Source organism: Mus caroli, chromosome 3, assembly GCF_900094665.2.
Source record: "Mus caroli chromosome 3, CAROLI_EIJ_v1.1, whole genome shotgun sequence".
NCBI lineage: Eukaryota > Metazoa > Chordata > Mammalia > Rodentia > Muridae > Mus > Mus caroli.
In genome coordinates, this window is record NC_034572.1 from 79,608,809 (window position 1) to 79,629,566 (window position 20,758).

The window sequence follows — 20,758 nt, forward strand, 5'->3', positions numbered from 1 at the left end:
GAAGGAAAGGAAAGGAAAGGAAAGGAAAGGAAAGGAAAGGAAAGGAAAGGAAAGGAAAGGAAAGGAAAGGAAAGGAAAGGAAAGGAAAGGAAAGGAGGGAGGGAAAGGAAAGGAAAGGAAGGAAGGAAAGAAAAGAAGGAAGTTCTATCAAAGTAAGGCACTGTGTTGAAGCTAATTCCTGGTACAAAGCCTTCTCAAAAAAGTGTACAATGGGCTGTGAGTTAAGACGAGTCCACCATCACAGTGTGTCTTGTTATCCCAGGCAAAGCAGAATATATTTGTGTCTCATCTAATTGAGAGAAAAAAAAATATCTAGGAATTATGAGCATATAACCAGTAAGAGTGAAAGAAAGGCAGGCAGGACTAACATCTGAAACACAAGATGGTATGGCAGAGACACTGCATACCCTGAAGTGACTTCACTCTCAACACCCGCTAAAGCTAACTCAACTAGCAGGTGACACGGTCACATCCCTATTTAGGAAGAATGTGGCATGCGTGGGATTCTGATGGCCCACAAGCTTGGGTAGGTGGTTTGCTCTATAGAAGTAATAACCAGACGGAGAAGTACCTTCAGGGCTCATGCAACGGTCAAGTTCAGGCCCACCGTTTACATTGGAAGAAGATCTGCCCTGAGCAGAAATCTGCTAAGAGAAGAAAATAACCATTATTTATTAGGATGCATTTATAAATCACCAGCTCCCTAGTCCTCATGCCATAGACAGGATTTACATAATGTCAAATGACTGACACAGGAAACGATATACAACTTTTCTTACCCTTTTTCCATTTATACAACATAACACATTAATGGATTTATTTCACAGATACAGTCTCCAATCCAGATTTAATATCACAAAATTGACACTCTACTTTTTAACAGCTGTGTTAGTTTTGATTTTAATAAAATAAAGCCTACTTTATGAGATCACAGCTAAACAGGCACCAAAATTAGGGCAAATGCCGTCTCGGGACCACCGAGGAGTCTAATCGTTCTAGATTAAACCCCCGGCTCCTAGTCCGATCCTTTCACTCCCAAACAGCAAAGCAAAACTGGTGAACAAGCAAATTCTCAGTGTTCAATGTTTTTATGTCTTGTCATATTTTATTTATGTCTTGGCACTGAAACTGAAAGTCACTGTACAAAAACAATCTAAAAGTTGTAATGTCTAAGAGCAAACTCAGAGAGGAGATTAAAAGGAGGCTTTTTAGAAAATGTAATTAATTTCTTACGACTACCATCCTGGTCAGATCCTCCTCCAGCTTCACCTGGCCTCTCCCACTTTACAAACTACTACTAAGTGATCAGAGAAACTCAAGGGATCAAAAAAAAAAAATGCCTATGGGTCTTTCTTACCAACAACATCAGCCCCAATCTTCAGCCAGGCATCCAGGCCATGTGTGTCTCCACCTCATAGCCAGTGTATTTCTCACCACCTTTTCTTGTGAGTTTTATACGTACATCACTCAGATCATTTCCTGTAATTGTTATTGACTTAAACTCCCTCAGTCTGAATTTCTGCTCTGAAAAGGCAAAGCAGCTTGAAATTGCAAGATCCGACATTAGTTCAGCCCTGTCAGACAACTGAGCAATCCGGCTAGCTCCCATGACCACTAACCAACCTCCGTCATTACTCCTTTCCCTCCAGGTGCCTAGCTCGGAGCTCACAATTTCTGAATGTGTTAAATCTTTCACTGCGAATTAATTCCTCTTCTAATACACTCCTTCCTACATCAAAAAATCGCCAAAGAAATAAGAGATCCAATGTAAGCGAATATCAGTCCCGTTCTTTGTGATAGTGTTCTTGCTGTGTAGCCCAAGTTCATCTTGAACGCATGAGCATCACCCAACCCCACCCCCCACTCCCACCAAGACTCCTGAATGCTGGGATTACAAATTTGTACCACCATTCCTAGCAGCCTAACTATTAAAGGACTAAACAATGAGAAGAATGACATTTTCCTGCAAAGTTAATAAAAGGATTAATAAAAGGAGCCCTGGTGATTATTCCCAGGACTCTGAACAAACCGACCAGGGGGCTGGGTCACCAAATTCTAGTAAGTAACAATGGCTGGACTCTGTTCACAGATCTAAATCTCACTGCCCAGAAGGAGACAGCCTCCACCTGGCTGGGTCGGGTGTGGCACATTCTCTCCCTCCAGCACCTAGAACTCCTAACATCCAGTTAGGACCAGTCTTGGTCCTGTGGCCCACTTTCTACTTGGCCAGCTTTCCTGAAGCAGTTAACATTGTTCTAAGCCCCTCTCTTGGTCTGGATGTCCTGACTGACTCCAGGACTCTCTAAGAAGCTCCCTACGGAGCAAGCACAATGGCTGGAACAGGCCATTTACCTCCATGGCACCTGCAAGCACTTCAGAGTGTTTACCCACGGAGTTCCTGTGGACCCTTCTAAACTCCCCCAGTGTTTATTCTGAGTAAAGCCCCTTTCTTCCCGATCCCTACTCCTTGTGCAGCCGAATAATTATAAACCCGCTTTGTACTGGGATTCCAGGGGGACAAAAGGCATGGAAAGAAATCAGGAAAAGACCAGGTGTTGGACGCCGGCTCTCTAATAAAAAAGTGCCAAATAGGGAAGCCATGAGTGTAGGAGGCGGAGCACCCTGTGGAGGGAGAGGGCACAGAGCCAGGTTAGGTCCATGTGTGTCCAACAGGCGCTTCAGTGATCAGCAGGAGCTGTGGCTTTTTAAGCAAATGACAGAAACCATTTTTCAACTCTCAAATTGACTTTTTTTTTTTTAAGTGCCAAAGCTTTTCAAAAATCCCTGCATTGACTTAACAGGAGTGACATATCCAATATATTCCTCTACTTGAAAATAAGGCTTTCACTTTTAAAAAGCATGAAAAAATACTACTAGAGGGGATAATTTTTCTTAGCACAGATGAACTGAGGCCAAGACATAATGAGGAATAAACATAGTAACATAAATCTCCCTCTCTTTCCTCACCGTTTAGTCAAAGCCACAGCGACCACTGGTGCTGTTTAAAAGGAAGGGAAAGATACAAAGGTGAAGAGACATGCTGGTAGTTCTGTGAGACACCTGAGAACAGTTAGGACACTCCTCAAAGCCTGCCCATTCCAGGTCAGAGCCCAAGGCCTGAAGTAAATGCTGAAGGGCAGAAGAGGGGGTCACATTGCCCAAGATTACCCGAGGCTATACCTTTTAATCACCCAGTTTATGATCTTATTCACTTGACTTCCCTACCATGAAGCTTGGCTCTCAGGGGCCATGAGAAGCTGGCTTTTCATCATGTTCCCCAGAGAGACTGCTAGTGGACAGGAAGCACTACTGTTAAATAGAAGGCATAATATTCCCTGTGGCCTGTAGACATGTAAAGCATGGGGAGCCACAATGACCATACTATTCTATTACTTCCTTTGCAGATATTCTGGGCATCCCCCTTGTCCCTGGCAAGAGAATTACCCACTCACTCACATCCTTTTACATTTGTAGCTGGTTAATGGTGATAAATGGAATCCAAGGTGTATGTAAATAGGACACAAGCCAGTGGCTACCTTGCAGGCTTTGTGGATTTGCTGATAGAGCCCCTCCAATCCTGAGTACCACATCTCTGTAGGAGGAATGAGTCAGCAGACCCTGACTAGCGGCCCATAATGGCCCTAGCATGTTCAACAGCTCCGCCTACATTTTACAACTTTAAGATCTAGCACATGGAGTCAAATGACAACAGAGCACATGACCTGGACAGCCAATCAGATGGTGCCAGTAACAAGGGGGAGAGTCATGGACCAATGGGGGAGGGGTAGAGGGTATAAAGACACTCCCCAATCCTGCAATAAACCAGTCTGCTTCTGCTTCTCACCTGACTCCTGAGGTCTGTGCCGTTGAATCCGTGCCTTCTAACTCCTCCATACCCCAAGGACTATCCCAAGGGGCTAAGGGCAAGGACAATACGCCTCCATAGACTACGTGGTGGTCAAAATCAGTTAGAACCTCATCACATCTGTGAGTGATCCCTTCAGGTAAGGTTACTGGTCTGAGCAAGAGATGGGCAGTATCATAAAGCCTCTTGTCTAAAATGTCTATGTGCTGGGAGCTTCACTACCTCTAGGATCCAAGGTGTCATGGCTGGCTACTGCAGTCAGACCCTACCACCACGAAGAGCTTCTAGTGTCCGGCGCTCACAAACAGGAGGCATCGAACACGAACACATGTTGGTTATATTCAAATAAAGTTCTTACAGTTGCTCTGACTTTATAGACAGTGATTTGCACGACGATCACTGCCTCCAATCTACCCTAATGTGCTGCAGCCCAGATGAGGGCTGAACTATCCCCAAACTCATCAAACCAACCGAGAAACCACCATGAACAAACAGAATCTGGTATTCAATATCATGATTTATTTTGCTAGGGCACCGAAGTCTTCAAAACTACTTAATCTGCCTCTTTGTTTCTGTTTCTGTCTAACAAAATCAATTATGTTCAAAGATGAAGTCACCACACAGTGTTTCTGGGGAAATGAAAAGAACCTCAGAGTGGCCAGCTCCCTGGTTCTGAAAATTATTAACTTAGTTTTAAATTCGCCAGAAAAGCCAGAGCTCCAGGGAGACGCAAAAATGTCCAAGGTCAGCAGCTACTGTGGATTTACATCTCACAGCTTTGAAAAGAAGGCTCCAGGTTCAGGAGGTCAGAGAGTTACGGTTTAGCTCTGCCAATCAGGTAAGACACAAAAGCACTTCAGCACACCTCACAAATCTGGGAAAGCTTTCACCACCAGCAGACCCAGGAGACTCTGTGAGATAAAACAAACGTCAGCACACCAGACAGTTTACAATCTCAAGATGCTGGTGACATTCCATTTGGACTTTGTTCTTCTTTGTCCTTTCAACCAACAAGAATGCTGGCTTTGGAGAGCTCCCGGGCATGTACCCGGGCAGAACTCGGGCATTCCAAACTGTGTGCCCTGAGTCTGAAGCCCTCAGTTACGGCTGCCTTAGAAGCCTTCAGTTTGGACAGATGATGAATTAAAGTTCAGGGAAATGTTCTCTTCATCTATCTGGCAGCCCATGACATATTTAGTACTCTTTATTGCCTGTCTGCCCCCTGCCCCAAATGCTGTGATTTAAGGACAGTAAGTAATCCCGCAGAAGAGAGCTGCCAGCCACATCCAAGGGACTTGGAGGTGCCCTGGCAAAGAAAGGAGCTCACAGGCTGAGGTCATGGACAAAACCAGGAAGGTGGGGATTAGGGGGAAAGAAAACAATGTCAGCAGTGGATTCCAAGACTAGAAGAAGAAAAAAAAATGATTATCAAGGAACAGAATGAAAAGATCAGGAGAGAGAGAGAGTCGTAAAACGGGTGAGGAGAGAGACTGTGGTGACTGCCAGGCAGAAAGATGGACAGGAAGTTCGGGGAGATCGGATGGAAAAGAAGGGCAGCCCAAAACAAAGGTTCTGGGTGGCTAGCAGAAAGACAAAAAATGCGAAATGGCTGCTAGCACAGAAAGGACCCAGACGTCCCCTCCCAGGCTGAACCACTGACCTGTGGGACACCTAAGATGCTATGGTAACAGAAGGTCTGGTGGCTTCCAAAGCTAGGTCACGGAAACAAGAACTGCATGGCATCCTTCCTCTGTCACATGTTTAAAAAGGGAGCAGCCACCTTGTGAGGACATCAAGTTCACCCCTGGAAGAGTCCCAGCAGGGAGGGACAAGGCCTTCTAGACTTCTGCCAGCCGTGATCTGAGTCTCGGGGTCAGCTTCTTTACAATGAATTATACATACACATACACAGTCAGTTGCAGGGGAGGAAACAGTTTATTAAGTGGGGCACAAGGAGGAGCCTGGAGGTATGCCATATTTAGTCTGTGTCCTGGCACTCAGAGGGCAAAAGAGGTGAGCTCTGCAGTGACCTTTTATGGGTCATTAACATAATCGCGTGCCATGCTCCCTTGGCAGAAGGAAGCTCAGAGAAGGTTGCCAGCCCTTTATCCCTGGCTTTTGCCATTCGTATGTGAATCTATGGAACCTCTTCTTCCAGCTTCCTATTCTCCTGCCTCCAACCCAACTGTCAGCAAAACAAGAAATCACCTGCAAATGGATACCCCATTCCCATCAAGCCTCGGGTAACGCTAACCCAGTTGTGTACCCTGCCAGCTCGCAAGAAAAGAGCCTGCCAGAGCCACTCAATTCACCTGCTTCTGAAATCCAACTAACTTCTAAGTATATGTGGGGAAATGACTATTTACTGTTCTTAAGCTGGTAAGTGTTGTGATATCTGAAAGCACAGAAGGGTGAGGAGGGACAATTTGGGAAGGGAAGTCAGTACAGGACCAGAGAGAGGAAGGAGCAAGAGGTGAGACTCCCAGCCCTGCTGCTGGCTCCTCCCTTCCCTCAGCTACAGACCTTAGCAGCAATTCACAATAAACCTTCAGAACCCTCAACTCCATCGCAGGGAGTGTGGTGGCCTGTGGTGGGGGCACTGGAATCTATTATCCACAAGACTGTCCCTCGGGTGATGTGACCTGCATCTTCTGGGCTCTGAGAAAGTTACTCAGGATGCCTAAGAGCTAAATATTTTTATTTTCTTGGAGCAAGGGGCTCTTGGTCAGAATTTTTTTTTACGTACATAAAGCAGGAATAGAAGAGAAAAACCCTGTCTGACCGCTCTCGTGCTCACCTTCCTTCATACACGCCATCGCACACTTACGTGTTTCATGTGGAATCCCCTCCACGTGAGACTGAGCCTGAAGAGCCCACAGTTACAGGGAGGACACTGAAGCTGTCCTGAGTGCCTACTCTGTGTTTTGTACCCCACGAACACTCTTTTCATAGAAAAGGGCAACGTGACTTCCCCAAGGTCACACAGCCAGTGAGGGGCCACACCAACACCAAACCCAGGCACTCTGGCTGGAGTCTGTGCTTCTAACCACAGCACCCTGTATCTGCCTCCAAACATGAGAGAGAGCTGACTCAAGTGGAGCTCTGAGCTTCATTGTGCCTGAGACTCCTCATGGGGCTGCACACCGGGGGTTCTTCCATTCTCTGTTGATCCTGAGCCAAAGATGTGTGTCTTAGTTTCCAAGGCTTCACTAGGATTGCTTGGAACCTAGAGAATTCTTTACCAACTAAAGAAGGATGAAGAAAACCAAGAACACCAGAAGACTAAGCATCCTGATAACCATTCATGATCGGGCCTCACTGCAAAGCCTTATGGTACCCAGGCTAGAAAGCAGGAGCTCGCAGCAAAGACTCTGTCTGACCCGCTTCTCCCTGAGGCAACTATCACCAAAAGCGGTCATGCTTTTCAGAAAAGCCATCTTTCCCAAATCCAAACAAAGGGGAGCCAAGTTTTAATACCTTAGGGACTCCATTTTAGACTAGCAGCCCAACAGGGATCTGCTAGGTAGCCTGCACATTAATAATTCAGTTTATAAATTTTTGTTCTGACACTGCTGTTTTGAGCCATCTGTTAAGACTAGTTCTGCTTTCAAATCCCAGCTACTCCCCAGGCTACAGGGACAGCTTCTACCATGTACACCATCCTCTTATACTGAGACATTATGGTTTGGGTATAAAAGCCTAAAGTTTGGGGGGTTTTGTTTTATCTTGTTGTTGTTTTGTTTTTTGTTTTTGTTTTTGTTTTAATTGGTGCGTTGTCTTGAGTCAGAGTTTCATGGAGCCCAGGCTGGCCTTGAACTTGACACTTGAACTTCTGAGCCTCCTCTATTAAATGCTAAAATTGCAGGCACCACACCCAGGCTACCACACCCAGGAGTATACCAGGGATCAAGTCAGGGCACTGTACATGCTAGGCAAGCATGCAGCCCTAGATTGCCTAGAATTCACCATGCAAATCAGACTAGCCTTGAACTTGTAGAATCCTCCTGTCTCTGCCTCCTACTTAATTGAGAATACAAGCTGGAGTCACCACATCTAGCCAGTTCTTCTAATAAGTGCGTCTAGTGATGCATAGGTTGTACAAGTTATGTATTCTCTTATCCCTAAATTTACCATCAGTCTCATCCCATGTTTCAACTAAGGTACACAACCAGGCAAGCACAAACCAAGAGAGTCTATTATTCTCTGTCTCTTGTGTGCATGTCCTTCTCGGGGCAGTACTTGCACTCAGGTGGCTAACGCTACCCACTTTGGGAAGCTGAGAGCTTCATGCACCTCCTCAAGGCTCCTGGTCCACACAGAAGTGGTCAACAGCCCTTGCTATTCATGAGAATTATCAAAGAGATTCTTCAACATCCTTAGAGAAAACTGCTTGGACTCTATTTGAGGTATGTGAGCAGCCATTTGTAGAGATGGATTCCTGGTAGAAGCCTATCTGTCACCACTAAGGAAGGAAAAGCTGGTTAACTGACTAACGGATGCACAGCTTTGACAAACTTTAGCCCTTTCAAAGCACCTTCCCATATAAACAATCGGACTGTGTCAGTAAAGGAAACATCCAGCGTTTAACAGCAATTATTTACTGGTGTTTTGCCAGGCACGTTTTATAAATTTAAAGCACTAGGAATTACTAAATCAAATGAAACCTGTTAAAATTTTGTAAACTTCAGCCCTGAGCACTAATATCCTCCCTGTTAAGTAGCTTACATCATAAATAATGCCTATTTATGCTACGTTCCTCACCAAAACGTATGTGTTTTTCTTGTACCACCCTTCTGCAGGCATAAATGTTATGTTGATGTTTCAGACTTCAATAAAGTCTATACGGTACGTTCACCACATCTCGCTCAACCTATCACAACCCTGCATCCCCCCGGGATGTGAACACAAGGGAGAGAGTTAAGAAGATGAGCTAACTTTATGCTAAGACCCAGTGCAGCGTTTAGAAGCTCACAAACACACCATACAGATAACAGGATCACATACACGCGCCACATCTCTCCCTTCGTACCTTCAATCCTCTGAAACTTCCCGGGCTGGTTGGAGAGGAGCTAGAGGACTTGGTGGACTTCGGAGTGGAAAGCTGGCTACTGGGAGTTCCATTCACTGACCAGGAGACAACAGAGGGAAGAGCCATCAGAACTGCAAACCACCAGACTGTGAAAACACTAGGCACATGCAGGGAACGGCTCCGATGAAGCTGTGCTTCATTCAAAGCCCATAGCAGATGACGGATCAGCAGAAGCAAAGGCCATGTATCTTACTGCAGTACACACAAGGTCACACAAGGAGTGGAATTAGAACCATTTGCAATAATAGTGTCCCAACAATGATATAAACAAATATCGAAGACAATCATGGAATTACAGGTGTGAGTGAGAGACCCTGTCCACACAGCCTGCCTCCCAGAACACACAAATGAATGACTAGCTGCTGGGTCTGCAATGGTCTGTGATGCTGGCCCATTAGAGATTGCCAACGTGCATCTTCATCTTGGTGTTTACTAATGGAAGTCACAGAGAAATGCCTACGGCTCTTTCAAATCAATTAGACTGTAATCCAACTACAGAAGTACAAGTATGTGTGCCTGCCTTCCGTACATTACACAAGTACACATGTGTGTGCCTGCCTTCCATACACAAGTACACGTGTGTGTGCCTGCCTTCCGTACACTCTACTTTTGGTGCTAAGAACTGTGCTAAGCATCGCATGCATGCTACACCACTGAGCTACAACCTTAACCTTTAGGTATATTATTAATGGAAAGTGAAAAGCAACTATTTCTTCTTATAATATTTATTATTTGACTGAATTTTATTAAAAGATAATTATTCAAATATTTCTAATATAGGCTGCTTATTTCTAATCCTCCCCTTTTCCTCACAGTTTAATTTGCCTGTTCTTTAGCACATGCTGGTAGTATTCTAATACCCCCTTCTACACCTCTGTATGCTTCTTTGGTTGAAAGCTTAAACTGGAGTCTGTGCTAAGAAGAGGGTGGCTAACCCTGTTCATAAGGGGAGTTAGTCACAGATTAGCCTGCAGGGTGCTGGTCAACCAACTTAGTACCCTTCACATACACTACCTATCATGCAGATCTATTTCTGCAGTGATCTCATGAACCCAGTGCTTAATATCTGGGATCAGTGGTTTGTTCCCCTCTTAAATGTACTTGTAATCCTCAAAGCTTTTGCCCAAAGCAGATGAAAGCTGCTTTATGAAAAGCAAAATGAAATCCACTTTTTTTTTTAGACATAAGGAGGCAGACAGTATTGTTTTATATCACCTGAATTAAGTGTACGCATGCAAAGATAGAGATCCTGCACGGATGACTCAAAAATTTGAATAGTAGTTCCTAAGTGGAGGCAGAAACTGTAGACCAAGTACCATATATGATAAGCTAGAACTTTTAATTTCCTTACTCTAAATCACTGGGTTATCTAGATTTTCCTCTGTGTGTGTGTGTGTGTGTGTGTGTGTGTCTGTTCATGCATGTGTGCATGCATGTGTGTGTTCATGCATGTGTGTATATGTTCCTTCATGTACATGTATACATACATGCATGAGGAGGCCACAGATCTCTACCTTATTTCTTAAGGCAGGATCCCACACTAAACATAAGCTAATGCATTCAGCTAGGCTGGATGACTGGCTGACAAGTGAGCTCCTGAACCCCGCCTCGTGTTCCCAGTGCTGGGGTTACAGACACAGGTCTATGCCTGGGGTGCTGGGATCTGAACTCAGGTCCTCATAGCAGGCACTGGACTGAAGAATCACCTGCCCAGCCCCAATCAGTTTTTTTTTTTTAAAGACACAGAAACGACTCTGCGTGACACTGTAATGGTGGGCAGTTGTCACATGAATTTGCCCAAATCACAGAAGTGACTTGCAAGTCATGAACTCTGGGAGATAATGTGTTGGCTGCAACAACTGTACTCTTCTTCATAAAGGTACTGGTGATCAGGGAGGCTGTGGGTGTTTATGCAAATAGGGAGACACGGGAAACCTCAATCTTTGGCTCAGATTTGCTGTAAGTCTGAAACTGTTCTCATGGAGTCTCTAAAAACTCCCTTTTAAGGGGACTCATACATAAAGTAGAGATAATCATGGGCAGTGTACTGGCTGGTTTTATGTGTTAACTTGACACAGGCTAGAGTTATCACAGAGAAAGGAGCTTCAGTTGGGGAAGTGCCTCCATGAGATCCAACTGTGGGGTATTTTCTCAATTAGTGATCAAGCAGAGAGGGCCCCTTGTGGGTGGGGCCATCCCTGGGCTGGTAGTCTTGAGTTCTATAAGAGAGCAGGCTGAGCAAGCCAGGGGAAGCAAGCCAGTAAAGAACATCCCTCCATGGTTTCTGCATCAGCGCCTGCTTTCTGACCTGCCCAAGTTCCAGTCCCGACTTCCTTGGTGATGAACAGCAGTATGGAAGTGTAAGCTGAATAAACCCTTTCTTCCCCAACTGCTTCTTGGTCATGATGTTTGTGCAGGAATAGAAACCCTGACTAAGACAGGCAGTAACTAGAAAGCTTGCTCTAAGTGGAGACAGAACTTCACTCATTTTTTTTTTTTAAACCTCCATCCTACTCAAATATCCATACAGGTTGCCAGTGCACAGCCAGCCACCACCATGGGCTTAAACTTGCATCCATCTGGTACCAACTGAGAGTGGGGCTAACAGAAAAATCAGTTCCTCACATGGCTGTTTCTGGAGCAGACAGGCTTCCTAAAAACTCATGTCCTAGCTAAGGATTTAACACAGTAACTGCATGTCCAGCCCACCCCCAAATAACTCCCTCATAAGAAAGTGCAGACTGATGGAGCCATGTGAGTTTTCAACAGCCTTTGGAAAGTTCTAAGAATTGCTGTTAAGACAGCCTTAAGAATTCCTTAATTTCCCTTATTTGCACATTTCTCTGAAGTTCTGGAAAGGCGAATAACAGTGGTCCTGAAGGTGCTATGTGACATCAGTTCCCTTCACTGCTGCAGCCATGGGAAAGTGTGGTGACCAACCAGCACATACATGGCACTCCACCCCCCACGACCCACTGGGACTTCCTTCCAGCAAGTTTCCCTTCCTCAGTTATAAGGTGGGCTGCTCTGAATTTTTTTTTTATCTTTATAAGCTATGTTTAAAGAGTCACAACTACAAACCTAAAACTAGCATTACAAAAAAAAAGAAAAAAAAAAGTGTGTGTGTGTGTGTGTGTGTGTGTGTGTGTGTGTGTGTGGGGGGGGGGGTGTCTTTGACAACATGGCTACACGCACATGCAGCAGAGGCCGGGAGAGGGGTCGGGGTTCTCATCTATCACTCTCCCTGGTCCTTCAAAGTAGTCTCTCCTAGGATCCATGCCTTTTGATTTCTTTGCTAGGTTGGAAGTCAGCAATCCCCTGTCTCCACCCCACACCAGAAGCATCCACAGGACACATGGCTTGTGGTATCAGTGCTAGGATCTAAAGGCTGAGTCCTCAACTGCACAGCAAGCACTCTTAGCCACTGAGCCACCTCTCCAATCCCTAAAAGCAGGATTTTTAAGACTCAAAGATTGACTCATTTATGGTACCTACTTAACTGCCTGTGTATTTACAACAATCTAATGAGTTATTGACACAGCGTTTTGTTGGATGGTTAAGTAGATTCAGAAACTTCACTTACAGCAGCACTTTCTAGCCTACAATAGACAGGAATAATATTATAATTACAATATTATAAAGTTACTAGCTCTTTCTGAAATCCCAGCTAATCCTTTAGTAGTGTTGTTATTGTTGTTGTTGCTAATTAAAGGCAGGGCCTGGCTGCATTGCCCAGGCTCATTTTAAATCTCCTACCTGAACTGCTAGAGTACAGGTCCACAGCACGGCAGAGCCTCTGTACAATCAAGCACACTGTTTCCGATACTACGAATTATAATGACACAATACTCTCTGCCCCGTGTTGTCAAAGGATGAGGAGAAAACACTGTTGGTAACACAGCAGTAATCCTTGTGCCAGCAGGAGCAGACGCTTCCAGCTCTCTAAATAAAGTGTTAAACATCTTCAATGGCCTCTTCCAAAGACCATTTGCTGAGATGTGGTTTTCAAACCTCACAACTTTCACTGAGAAGTCTGTGGCTGGCTGACTCTACCCAAATAAGGATTCAGTTGAAGATTTTGTGCACTGAAATGCTAGTCCTCAACTGATTTTTAAGCACTGCAAATTCAGAATATAAAAAACAAAAACAAAAAACCACATTTATTTCCTGGGCTTCACCATAGAACAGTAGATGGTCTGAAGACAAATGTGGTCATGAAATGTTACTATTCAGTAAGTTTCCTCTTCAGACCTCTGGGGACAAAGCTGAATTAATCACACCTGACTCCTGAGCTATTCTCTCTACTTTTATGTAATCATTTTCCTGACATGACAAGCATCTATAAACCTGTCACCTGAAACAAAAGCTAGGAATAATTCAGCCAGAAAACCATATACAAACACATTTATGTTCCAGGTCTAAGATACTACAGAGTCAATACAATTTAAAATAACAGCAATGGCAGAGATACCTTTGGTTTAAAAACCCAAGTGTCAACTGTCACATATTTAGAAAGCCTGAGTGTAGGGTGCTGTATGAAAATAATTGTTTCCCAACTAAAAAGATACAGTGTGGGCTGCCTCCTTTCATGTGCAGGAAAGACTTCATTATCCTATGCTGGCACAGGCCATTATAAAGAACCTTGAATTAGAAAAATTTTAATGACTCCGAAACCTTTAACCCAGGTATGAGCAAAGCGTGAGGCTAGAAACTCCTTATCTTCATTGCTGACAAATTTTAGCCTTTTTAGTCACAGAACATTTTCAACAGTTCACTAGAACACAGACCTCCTGGAGGTGACTGCCGCCCCCAGGCCGCTGGGCTTCAACTACAGACAGGCATTGGGCAATACTCTTAGGTTAAGCGGTTCTGCGGCAAGCAGGGAGGCTGCAGTGGCCTGTGCACTGTAAAACACTGTTACACACGGCACAGATGTCCACAGGAGAAGACCAGATACATTTATGGAGATGGAGCAAAGAAAACAGAAATGTAGCAGGAGACAGAAACAAAGCCCAGCAGAGCACCAAAGCTGTAAGGACCCTGGCTCACCTGGGGATTTGGCTGTAGAATAGGCACTGGAGTGGCCAGCCCTCTTTACTGTACACACGCATATGCACAGGGCAGGAGGAGACAGTAAGGAGAGCAGTTATTCAGCAGGTCTACAAGACAGTAACACAGCCTGCCCTAGAGGAGGGGTGGGCACTGCCGCCGGAGCAGCAGAGAGAATGTCTGTCCAAGTCTGAGTGAGAGATGGTTCATCTGGGACCACTCTCAGGTGCCTCACGAGTCAAATCCTATCTCTGTTCCAAACAAAGGAAAGTTTAGTTCACTCTGAGGGACAGCAGGCTGGGCAGGAGGAAGAACACTGCCTGCAAAAACAAAACTCTTGTTCTCTCTACAATCATTTAACAATAAATTCGATAAGCAAAATTATGTGTAATGGCTATAAATTCAGCTTATTGAGATATAGTTTGGGTGTTTTGAATGTTACAAATATCAAAGCAGTGTAAATGTTGACAAGTATGTAAGATTTGGGTCTGAAGATCACAGAACTTAAGTAATCCTTTGTGAGAATCATCATCACTATCTGGTTGAGGAAGGGAAAGACTGGAATCTCTAAGCAAATACACTTCTGCGTGGAATGGTGTGTGCTGCACCAATAGGAAGTAATTTCTAAAAAGATAAATATCCACAAATACGAAGCACAGAATTCAAAAATGCAGCATACAGGGCTCAAAATGTGTAGTGCTTTTATGTGCACACCAGTGTAAGACCAGACAGTGAGGTCTGCAAGAAAATGTGCCAGATGGGGGCTGGCGAGATAGCTCAGTGGTTAAGAGTGCCGACTGCTTTTCCGAAGGTCCCGAGTTCAAATCCCAGCAACCACATGGTGGCTCACAACCATCCGCAACGAAATCTGATGCCCTCTTCTGGAGTATCTGAGGACAGCTACAGTGTACTTACATATAATAAATCAATCTTTAAAACAAAAAAAGAGAGAGAAAGAAAATGTGCCAGCACCAAGTGCAGGACTTCCCTGAGAGACCTCTGGGTCTAAGGGGTTGGACTTATAAATCTCATTGTCTATCACTGTTCTGGAATGTGGCTGCACACAAACTGGCAAAGGCTGTTACGTCTATAACCCTGTGAGAAAACTAAGGAGAAGTACTCCCTCCAAGACTGTCCACGGAGTGAGTCTCTCTTATTACCTGAAGCTGGAGACTTGCTGCGGCGGGAGAACCCTGGGCTTCTGGATCCAGAATACTTAGCGGCTGAGGCTCGAGAGTAGGATGATTTCAGGACACGGCATTCTGTAGAGAACAAAAGTGCATTTGTAAGTCCAGCAGATCTTAGCAGTGATCAAACATACCACACGTGATGATAGCTAGCTGCTTGTAACTAGTGTGCGTGTGCACATGTACGTGTGCACATGCACGCGTGCAATTACGAGACGCCAAGAAGCAAGTGGTCTTCCTCAGTCACTCTCCACCTGACTGAGATAAGCTCTCTCCTAACTGAACTCAGCCATCCAACTCTGCTAGGCTGCTGGGTCAGTGAGCTCCAGGAATCCTTTAGTGTGGACCTCCCAGTACTGGCCTTACAGACACATGAACCACCATGCCTGGCATTTTGTGGGGGTGTTGAAGATTTGAACTAGGGCCCTCACACTTACACACTGAGCACCTTACCAAGGCATTCCCCCAGCCCTGTTGCTATTACCCGACAATCTCTTTCCCATCCCACCTTTTATTTTTTTCAGTGCTATAAATTGAACCCGGGACTTGGTGAGCTGCCAGTCCCCGAGCTTCATAAATTCAATGTAAGCAGCAACCATCCTGAAAGAACATGTGAGGTTTACATCTTCGGTTAGATCACACATCTGTTACTCGTCACTGTTTGGACCGAGTTCTTACTGGGTACAGAACTCCACTGTCCTAAGCAAATGCACGGTATCATTCAGAGAAGCCACAGCTTTTTTCATAGGCAGCACAGATTGTAATTTTATTGCCCTCTTCAAGTCCCTGCCTATCTTACATCAAAAGGACATGAAACTCTGACTTATGATCTATTTGCTGTCTAGCTACCCATCTCTCCAAAGCATGGAAAAGCAAAATGGAGAATAGAACCTTTAAATAATAATATTGACCTTTCCATAAGCCGCCAAATAAAACAGCATTTGGAGAACCAGAACAAATTACAGCTGCAATCACCACTTCACATTTGAGTAATTAAGATCACAGGATCTGCAGTCAGGCGGGCTGGAATGAGTCACAGTCTCCACACTTGCTAACTAGAAGACGACCCTCCTTATGTTCCAGCCTCCATATTTCTGCCTAACATATTAGCGTAAGAATAAAGTGTGCTTCACAGGCTTGTGGTAAGGGATAAATTAGATAACATATTGTCTATCATTTACTTCAAAATACTTCAATTTATGCAAAAAGATTAAAATAGGAGTTAATTTTAATCTAAATCGCAGGGGTGGTAAATTAACATGTGAAGTATTCTAATCAGGGGAGACACACCAGGGGAGCCTAGTTAACATCTGAAAGGCTCTAATCAGACCTTATATAAATGGGGCAGCTCCACTTTCAGCTAACACATTAGTATTATGGATTGTGTTCCATTGTCTCAAAAGCTCGGAGTGTAGACTGTTAAACATTTTAGAGACAATGTCCCTCTAATGAGCAGGATATAACAAAACAAACCCCAATATGCTGGAACTTCAGAAACCCACCCTAACCCACCCGCGTTTAGGAATCAGGAGAGATTTGTCATTTGACCAAGATTAGTTTAGCACAGTGGTTCTCAATTTGTGGGTCACAACCATTTTGAGGTCAAATGACCTTTTTTTCACAGAGGTCGCTTAAGACCAGGGCGGGGGTGGGGAGCAATCACAGGTATTTACACTACAATTCATAACAGTAGCAAAATTACAGTTAAAAAGTAGCAATGAAGATAGGAAGGTTGAGAACGGCTGGGTTAGCAGAATTCTATGCATGTTGAATGTTTAAGACAAGGTTTCATTATGTAGCCTTACTGACCTGGAACTGACTATGCTGGCCTTAACTCAGAAATCTGCCTGCCTCTATCTCACACATGCTGAAATTAAAATCATCCGCCACCACACCAGATTCTCTTTCCCTCCTTCCTCTTTCTTTTTCTTTCTCTTTATTGTTTTGGTGGGCTTTCAAACATACGTCATGCTTCCTTTGATTTTTGTTGTTGTTTTAATGCGTGATCTTTAATGTGTGACATTCAAAGCGGACCTCTTAAGACAAGACAATTACACATCTTATGTTTAAAAAAAAAAAAATTGCGTTCTCATGAGTGTATTTGTGATAGAATCCAAAACGAGCTCTGCTCTCACCGTACAACTTCACAGTGTAAAGATGGTGCTACAAAGATGACAACAGCAAAAACAGCAAGACACACAGGGACCCCGGCCTATGTGACACATTAATTCAGTTAATCTTCGCAAAGTTTTATAAGATCTCCTTATCACTCCCATTTTGAAGAAGGTTAAATAAATACAAATTGAGATGGGGTAAAAACTGACAGGACACATTTTTAAAAATCTATTAGAGGCCTTCTTCATCAACCACCACAAAAAGCCAGATAATCCAACTCGCTCAGATAAAGCAACAGCTGCCCTGCCTATACACACAGTGAGCACTTACCAATCAATGTCTCGTTATTGCTACCATCAGCACCATGGTGACTACAGTGACTAAGTCACTACCGTCTTCACTGATTAGAACTTTGTTGATTGTGAAGTTTTATAAAGATGCAGAGACAGGGCCAGATCCTCAAGGGCTACCTTAGCCCTCTAATAACCATTTACTGCCTACCCGTGTGTGACTGTTCAGCAAATCTTTTTAAAATATTATGAACAGAACCCTAGTTTCAGCAATGCAAGCTAAGAACTCAGCAGACAGCACCTGAGGCCTCTAGCATGTTTTCCTGCTTCGCTGACACCTGTCTGCCTGATATCTCTACTAATGTATTTTAAAACTGACTTGGTTTGTGGGTACTTTGTTCAGTTACTCTAGAAGCTTCATGAAACTGTTGCCAAGGTAACTGGAGTAACCCGGATCTGTGTTCCTGGGCCACAGCCGTTCATATTTGGCTCCAGAATAAACCCTCTCTTGTTCTCTGTCTGCAGCTCTGCTTTTTACACTGCGCTTCTTTAAACACTAAAACCTACAACGCAGAATTCAGTTTCACTGTCTTGACTTTCAAACTGTCTACTTACTGACAAAATCATTCAGAAACTAAAAACTAAAATCAATAAAGATGTAAAATACAGTTGATGGGTAAAGAGACGTTTCAGTCGATCTTGGTGTTACAGGAACGGGGTAGGTCATCGGCACAGGGGACACAAAAGCCCAGCTTCACAATGAAACACTTCCCAGTGGTGTTTCAGGGTGACAGAATCACTCCAGCAGAGTGGCACAAAATAGAGACCTTTTAGGAAATTAGCAGAGGTGAAAACTGAAATGAACAAGTACAAAGGGCTGAGAGCCGGCATGTGCCTGGGAGACACACAGGAAAACAAAAAATAAAATTACATGGGACAGTGTAATAATACAGGTAGCCCAAGACGATTATCAATTTTTCAGACGATTTATTTATTAGTTTGTGCTGTTTTCAAGACAGGGTTTCTCTGTGTAGCCCTGGCTCACTCTGTAGACCAGGCTAGCCACAAACTCAGAAATCTGCCCGCCTCTGCCTCCCAAGTGCTGGGATTAAAGGCGTGCTCCACCACTGTCCAGCGATTTATCATATCTTTAAATTATGTGTATCTCTGGGGGGGGGAGGGTGGTATGTGCATCTGAGTGCAGTGCCCATAGAGGCCAGAAGAGGGCATCCTATCCACTAAAACTGCAATTAAAAACAGTTGTGAGCCCCGCCCTCTCCCATATGAAGATCCTAGGAATCACACTGGGCCCTCAGTAAAAGCAGAATGGGCTCTTAACTAACTGCTGAGACACTTCTTGAGACCAGGCATTCTCTAGTTTAAATAAGCATATGCAACATGACATCTTGGTGATATATTTCTATCACCCATCTCAATCTCTAAAAGACATCTTGCTCATTTATAAAAGAGTGAGATCATAGCTCTAATTCCTCTTTCCTTTGTAAAATATATCTACTTGAATTTCACTCACTTAAAAATTAGGTTGATTTTTCTATCAGCTAAAACAATCATTTCTACTAGAGTAGGTATACAGAATTAAGACAATAGGATAGAGCCATTTCCCTAAAACCAGTATCATTTGGAATCATTGAAATAATGGTTAAGAACTCCATTAATAGGTAAAAATAAAGAAATGGGAATTTTCATCCCACCCATGAGATAGTCATTTCTATAAATATATAAACAATGTATGTTTTTAAAGCATGTTTTAAAACAAAACAATGACATAAAAAACCTCAGATAATTACTATGGACAGTTTATTAATTATCCTTCAATATGTTTTCAGTATGTTGCCAAGGCTGGCTAAACTCCTGGAGTCAAGTGACCCTTCTGCCTCAGCCCCCTGAGTAGCTGGGACTACGGGTGAACATCGCGTATGCTTGGTCAGCTTTCGCCAGTACCCCTGGGCTAACATGTCTGAGTCTCTAAATTGGGAGCTTTCTTTTCAGGAGCTACAAAGACGGTCAATGAGTTGCCTCACCGCTATGATCCAGGACAAAGTCATCTTGGGCATAACGATATTTTTCAGGTCCACATGCAATAAAAACATCATCGTCTCCAAAAAAGTCTTGCAGACAAGTAACCTGGGAAAAAAAAAAATCCAAGAAATTAGAAACATTAAAGCACAATAAAAATCAGCAAAATTAAACACATGTTCAAGCTTTACCCACAACACTGTAGAAGGACAGAGGCCTGTCCACTGAGGTATGCACCACCTTTATCAAGGCTGGGGAAGACTGGCCGTGACACTGGCCAAGACTACAAGGCTCAACCCTCCTCTGTTGTCTAAATTACATCTTCAGTTTTTAAAAAAGTTCCCCACTCCATATTAATCTGTTTCAGATCCCAGAAAGCCTGGTCCACAGCAGCAAAACGTCCACCTTCGGCCTACTGGTGACAACAGAGCCATTTCCAGCACTTCGATATGGACAAGCTGTGTTTCAATGTGTTTTACAAGGAGCTACATAAAATTTTCTCTTATGAAAATGGCTTTATTTCCAAAATAATAATGTGTTCATTTTTTTTTAAAACATGCTCAGCTACTTGGAAGTTCTCTGCAATCTCAGTAAGACCGTCTATCTCTACAGTCACAACTCAGCTTTATACTGAAATAAATGAGTCTGCACAAAAAAATACCGTGAACTAGATATATGGAACGGCTTGGGTTACAGTAATTAGGTAACGCAAAGGATGTGCTTCTCTGCAACCGGCTGGTGCAGTAGGCAAGGGTTCTCTCCACGTCTTCCAATTATCAAGCAAGACCCAGCTTCTGTAGTTAACTTACACCTCATCAGATTGGTTTTAAAAGCACCAATCACCTTTCATCTGCTAACCCTGCCTCTGCTCACCACCTCAGGTGGTGACATCATTATCCTCTCTTTGGATTGTGTGAATTATGTCTTTCTCCACACAGCACTCCTGGGAATCCTGTCGCCATGCTCGGTTCTGCTCCCACAGCAGGTCCTTCAACTACTCACTCGGCTGACAAGTATGTCAGCCTCCACGGGGTTCACACGCACCTGGTGTCCGCTGCTGTCCTGATGCTGGCTATCTGACCTCCGATCTCCCCACATCCCCTACTCACTGTTATCACACCACCAA

General features: G+C 44.0%; 1 protein-coding gene across 7 annotated transcripts in view; it reads right to left on the reverse strand.

The window, feature by feature from the left end:
- Dclk2 (doublecortin like kinase 2) overlaps positions 1-20,758 on the reverse strand; it is a 135,410-nt gene that overhangs the window by 31,464 nt on the left and 83,188 nt on the right. For 2 of the 7 annotated variants that reach the window (XM_021157284.2, XM_021157288.2), the window contains exons 3-7: positions 19,638-19,740; positions 15,164-15,265; positions 14,004-14,051; positions 8,895-8,989; positions 572-644 (exon numbers count right to left, since the gene is read on the reverse strand). In XM_021157284.2, coding sequence (XP_021012943.1) covers positions 572-644; positions 8,895-8,989; positions 14,004-14,051; positions 15,164-15,265; positions 19,638-19,740 — 421 coding nt within the window. Of the gene's footprint in view, positions 1-571; positions 648-8,894; positions 8,990-14,003; positions 14,052-15,163; positions 15,266-19,637; positions 19,741-20,758 lie in introns of all 7 variants that reach the window. The other 5 variants (XM_021157283.2, XM_021157287.2, XR_002377490.2 and 2 more) reach the window with 3 other exon arrangements.